General features: G+C 39.1%; 1 protein-coding gene and 1 non-coding gene across 2 annotated transcripts; one reads left to right on the top strand and one right to left on the bottom strand.

Moving 5' to 3' along the window:
- The first annotated feature begins 517 nt into the window (after positions 1 to 517).
- Positions 518 to 4,173, top strand: LOC111456511 (pentatricopeptide repeat-containing protein At5g48730, chloroplastic). The gene is made up of 3 exons (XM_023098401.1): positions 518 to 1,009; positions 2,095 to 2,501; positions 3,128 to 4,173. Exons 1-3 carry the CDS (start codon positions 551 to 553, stop codon positions 3,834 to 3,836), a joined length of 1,575 nt encoding a protein of 524 aa, XP_022954169.1. The 5' UTR covers positions 518 to 550; the 3' UTR covers positions 3,837 to 4,173.
- LOC111456659 lies at positions 3,908 to 4,104 on the bottom strand. The gene has a single exon (XR_002712806.1). It is a non-coding gene; the product is annotated as a U2 spliceosomal RNA (small nuclear RNA).
- Positions 4,174 to 6,036: the final 1,863 nt, after the last annotated feature.

Raw genomic sequence — 6,036 nt, 5'->3', positions numbered from 1 at the left:
GAAGTTTGAATTGACTTCAAAACCTTGAACAAGGGATCAATTGCCCATGAACAAAATAGGTCAAAGTAACCTTACTCGTCTTTTATAGTCTTTTCTATTTTCATATCACCCGAGCTCACTCACTAAAGCTTAAGATGAGTCATTTGGCTCATAAAATTTAGATAAGTCTTTTCAAATTCAAGAGAGATATCATTAGATGGTGGACGAGATTGAAACCTAGATGCATTACTTCTTTACATTAAATATAATCGTCATCCCGACTAATTAAGTGTGAACTACGAAATAGTTCTAATTTAGGTATCAAATATTAGTAGCACTCGTAATATCAATATATTTAACTCAATTACAAATGGCTTAATTCCCCCGATGTGTATTCATGACATAGAATATGAGATCGATTTTATCCCTTAGGTAAATTAATTAATGAATTAATTGTGGCATTTTAGAACCAGAGTAAGACAAATTTGAAAAATTAAATAAATTTAGGGGAAAAAAAAAGGATAAAATATATAATGTCACGCCAATCGGAGATGGGATACTAAGGCCGTGGATGCGAGGCGAATGGCCTGAGAATCTCAAAGCTCAGCGTCCACTATCCATGGCCGCCCACTCCACTCCCTCCATCCTTCTTCCACCGGCAGTCAGCCATTCAAATCCTAAGAACCGTGTATTTCTTTGTCAACAACGAGCGAGCCATCACAATCTCGAATCTCCCGCCCCATCTTCCTCTTCGTCTTCTACAGATGGTAAGCTCGTGCAGAGAAGTCCTCGCGAAGGACGCATGGACATCGCAAAGCTGAAGGCGAAGGAAGCGGGCGAGAGAAAAGAGGAGGTCAACAGGAAGATCGCTTCTCAGAAAGCCATTTCTGTGATTTTGCGCAGGGAAGCCACGAAGGCCGTCATTGAGAGGAAGAGAGGCCCCACTAACTCTAAGAAACTGCTTCCGCGGACTGTTCTTGAGGCTCTCCATGAACGAATCACGGCCTTGCGATGGGAGTCTGCGCTCAAGGTCAGTTAATTTTGGTTTTAAGCTGCGTTTGATTTTTCCTTTTCTAGTATTCGTTTGGAAATTTATAATCGCTTTGGTTGGAGACTCTTGGAAGAACAACGTAAAGGTGTTTTGTTCTTCTCTCTTTTTGGTTCTTGTATTGATGAGTGAAATGACTCTTGTTCGGAATTCCAGCAGTTCCCTTCATGTTTGAGTTCAATGTAATTCATTTTAAGAACAAATTTAATTGACTGCTTTGAGTGCAAATAAACCTCAATTGAAGCTCAGAAGTTGGATCTTTCTTCATTTAGCAACCAGGAAAGAAGAAACAAGTTTATCTTTGGATTGAGTCGGTAAACACGGGCAGCACCGAACGAGAATGAATATGTATAGAACTGGTACAACAAAGACGAGGCATAGAAATATAAATCACCATGGAACCTAAAAGTTTGAGCTTGTGGGTAACAACAAATTTAATTTGTATCAACACTCAACATTTACTAGGTGGATTTGCTCGTGTGCTAGCCATCAACTGGAAGAGGACATTCTGGTTTCCTGTCTTTTTAGGGTATATCAGACTTTGTTGGGACGATCTATGGCTTTGACTTATCTTACAACCATGGAATAGATTATGTGAGATCTCGTATCGGTTGGGAAGGAGAACAAAGCATTATTTATAAGGGTGTGGAAACCTCTCTCTAGCAGACCCGTTTTAAAAATCTTGAGGGGAAGCCCGAAAGGAGAATCTCAAAGAGAACAATATCTGCTAGTAGTTGCTAGTAGTGGGATTGAGCTGCTACTTATTCATTCTTTTGTTAAATATAAGCTGCTATTGCTATTTGAGTTTGTTGTCTGCCAGAATTTTAGTGAGATGATGATTGTGTTAAGAGTGGGAATTTGGATGCATGAGAAAAATTTAAATGCACAAGGCCAGCAACTTATGAAAAACTGGCACCATTGACAACTTATGGATTGTGTCATTAGCATTCAATGTTAAATTTTGTTCATTGTTAAGAACAAGAAAAGTTCGAAACTTGGCCAAGAACGACCATGATTAAGCTAATTCGTCTTCTTAATTGTGCGAGTTTATTTATTATGGATTTCAGGTTTTTGAACTACTACGCGAACAATTGTGGTACAGACCTTACGCCGGGATGTACATCAAGCTAATTGTCATGCTTGGAAAATGTAAGCAACCTGAAAAGGCCTATGAGCTGTTCCAAGAAATGATCGAGGAAGGCTGTGAAGTTAGCCATGAGTCCTATACTGCTCTCCTGTCGGCCTATAGTAGGAGTGGTCTTCTTGACAGGGCATTTTCACTCCTCAACGAGATGAAAAACAGTCCTGATTGCCAGCCTGACGTTCACACTTACTCTATCCTCATAAAATCATGCTTGCAGGTGTTTGCATTCAACAAAGCACAAACTCTACTCTCTGACATGGTGACTCGAGGAATAAAACCGAACACTATTACATATAATACCTTCATTGATGCTTATGGCAAAGCAAAAATGTACTCTTACTTGCCTGCCTTTTGAGAACATAATAGACTATTCATCTGGTTGCTGACTGAACTATGTTTAAATTTGAGTACTATAGATGATAATCGACTTCATTTTTAGATGGAGCTTATATCTTTCTGCAGGCATAATGCCTTCCACGGCCAGTTCTCTTCATCCTTTCCTCCAGAGTCAACTGCTAGAAGTTAAGCTTGGTTATAGCTAGTAGTTGGAGCCAGCATGGGGTGTGTGAGGTCCCCTTTTGTAGGAAAGGGGTGGGTGCCGTGGGGCTATTAGAAGAAAATGGTTTCGTCTTTTATGCTTATGGACTTGTTCTGCTCCTCTATGTCATGGTTGTCAGGAAGTAACAGTCCAAGCCCACCACTAGCAGACATATTGTCTTCTTTAGGCTCTCCCTTCTTTCCCTTCTGGGCTTCCCTTCAAAGTTTTAAAATGTCTACTAGGGAGAGGTTTTTTATACCCTTATAAGGAATGTTTTGTTCCCATTTCCAACCCGTGGGATCTCACAACTTCTGACTCTTCTTTGCATTGCCCTGTCTTATAATTTGCGACCAGATGAATGTGTCTACTACTTCCATTGTAGAAAAGTAACTTCTTTTTGTGTGTGTATATTATGCAGGTTTGCTGAAATGGAGTCCATCCTTGTGGAAATGCTGAGTGATGATGGTTGTAAACCCGATGTTTGGACCATGAACTCGACACTTCGAGGCTTTGGCAGCAGTGGACAATTAGAGACCATGGAGAAGTGTTACGAAAAGTTCCAGGGAGCTGGAATCCAACCAAACATTCAGACCTTCAACATCCTTTTGGATTCATACGGCAAGGCCAAAAGCTATGAGAAAATGAGTGCTGTTATGGAGTATATGCAGAAGTACCATTATTCATGGACAATCGTAACCTACAACATCGTTATCGACGCATTCGGGAGGGCTGGGAATTTGAAACAGATGGAGCATCTATTTAGACTTATGAGATCAGAGAGGATCCAACCGAGTTGTGTAACACTTTGCTCGCTCGTAAAGGCCTACGGTCAAGCAGGAAAGCGCGACAAAATCGACAGTGTACTGCACATAGTCGAGAATTCCAATATAACGCTGGATACCGTCTTTTACAACTGTCTTGTGGACGCTTACGGGCGAATGGAATGTTTTGCAGAGATGAAGGCGGTACTCGGAATGATGGAGCAGAGAGGATGCAAGCCTGATAAGACTACCTACAGGATCATGGCTCGAGCTTATTCAGATGGAGGAATGGCCAACCATGCCAGGGAGATCCATGATCTTGTAAGCACAGCTGAAGCAAGTAAGAGAACTCGTCCTGATTTATGATATTAAAGGAGAAATTTAAAAATAAATTAAAATAAATTATCTCAATCAGGGAAAAAATTGGATTTGGGCTTGAGGGGTGGGCCAGGCCCATGCAGTAGTGCAAGGCAAGGGCGACGCTCAAAGGCCCACAATAGCAAGCTACTGTATTGGGCCTTCCCCCGTGAAAAATTAATTTAATATCATGTGGGCCGATGGCCCACGTATCAGATATTAAACTGATAAGAACAGATACTACACTTGATCTTAGCCAAAAGGCCGAGAAAGGTATGAAGATTTGAAGTCACATGATTCCCCTTTTATACAAATCCTTTGTCGCTCTCATGATGGGCTTTCTCGATGTGGGACGGTTCTATACGCCACAATCTTTGCTTCCTTTCTTTATTTCCTTATTATAATTATTTAATAAATTCGGTTTAATCTATTTTAGATATTTTTATTATTTTATTACTTAAATTCTAAAACCAAATACGACTTTTTTTAATATTTTTGTTGCCATTATTTAATATCATTTTCAAACTATTAGTTATTATTTATGACCTTGAATAAGCTTTTTAATGTTTGAAATAAAAATTGTTTATGGAGTTAAATATTCAAAATTGAATAAAGAAAATTAAAAAGTCTCGAGATTATACTAATAACTATTTTAAAATTAAAGTAACGTAGGGTTGTGTTAAATTAGTTTATATGTATCAAATATAATTAATTTAGTCTCAGATTCACGATGATTTCATGGGATCGAGTTCGTCATTTATTTTTTAATAAAATATAATTATTTCAAAAGTATCCAATAGTTTAAACGTGCATATTAAAATAATAATAATAATAATCGGGTAGGAAGAATGATAACGATTGTGTTAGGCATACTCGTGTGTAGTGAATATGTCTAGTGTCACGATTGTACTTCTTCCAACCATGCGACACTATGATTCAAGATTGATCATGGTTAGCTTTAGGTAAATCTAGTCCTAACCTACTTTTCACGACTCTTTGCGACTTTGGATGAGATTCTTTCATTCTCGGTCGAACTTCAATTCATGTGCAATTAAGCTTCTCTGGGCCATGCACGTCACATGTATGTGTATTTTCCTTGTTCACTACTCTAATTGACTTGTCTCTACTATAGGTCAAGTTTCGTGTATTTACCTTATTCTATATGTTGTGCAAATGTCTTCTATCAATGTCGCATCTCATTATACCATCTTTGTTCTCAACAACACGGTCTCCTTGCTTCTTTATTAGTTTAGAACTTCACCAATATGATTGAATCCTTTGTTAGGTCAAAATAGGCTCATAGCATGTTGAAGGATCATATTGGGTGATTTAGCCACTTATCGGGACTCGTTCGATCATCATAATACTTATCAAACTCTACCAGCCTACTCCAACGCCTATCTACCTAATGGCTGCATGTCGGGTTTTATCAGGCTATTAAAATGTTTGTCGCGACAACTCAGGCATCGAGTCCACTAACACTTCATGATGTCACCCGAACATCAAAATGTCATTTATCTTCATTGCTTGCTCATGCAAATTTATCGATAATTCACCCCACGGACAATCTTCCAATCAGGCTTTCTCAAACATCCATCCATCTAGGCATATCATGTAGTTCAAAAATCCATGCCAAGTCGTTTTAGCATATCATACCCTAGATCGGGTCTACGCTAAAACCTTCAACTCGTGAGAAAGGAGCAATGTCCGCACACATATACCGCTTGACCCCTTTCATGAGATCACATTCTAGATAGTTAGACACTATGTCTAGCCTTATAGTAAGGTATTTATGAAGCGTCACTCTTGTCAATGACAAGTGGTGAGGAGTCACACACCATATAGAGTGTCAGTTCAATCTCCAATTAACTCAAAACGTGACGTGTTTAGGTATCTCATTAGTATGCATCTTAATCTAAAGTCGCCTGTCAAAACTCTCAACGCAATCTCCACTTCCAGAGACATGACTCGAGATCCAATTGGCCCCACTAAGCTTACACTTACACCCCATCATCACTTTTAATTTTTGCTCGTGTCTCAACTTGGCTTTTTTTAAACATTATTTAGTGCGTTAGATGACATATCATCCTCCTCAGTTACATCATGACACTTCTTTATTGGCACTTTGTTTAGTCTGACAAGCAACACTCACGTGAGGCACCAACTTTAGGAAGGTAAACATCACTCCCGCTAAATCATTAGATGATGT

Source organism: Cucurbita moschata, unplaced genomic scaffold (genome assembly GCF_002738365.1).
Source record: "Cucurbita moschata cultivar Rifu unplaced genomic scaffold, Cmos_1.0 Cmo_Scf00018, whole genome shotgun sequence".
Taxonomy (NCBI): domain Eukaryota; kingdom Viridiplantae; phylum Streptophyta; class Magnoliopsida; order Cucurbitales; family Cucurbitaceae; genus Cucurbita; species Cucurbita moschata.
Note: the sequence above shows the minus strand (reverse complement) of the source record. Positions and strands in the feature narration are given on the sequence as shown.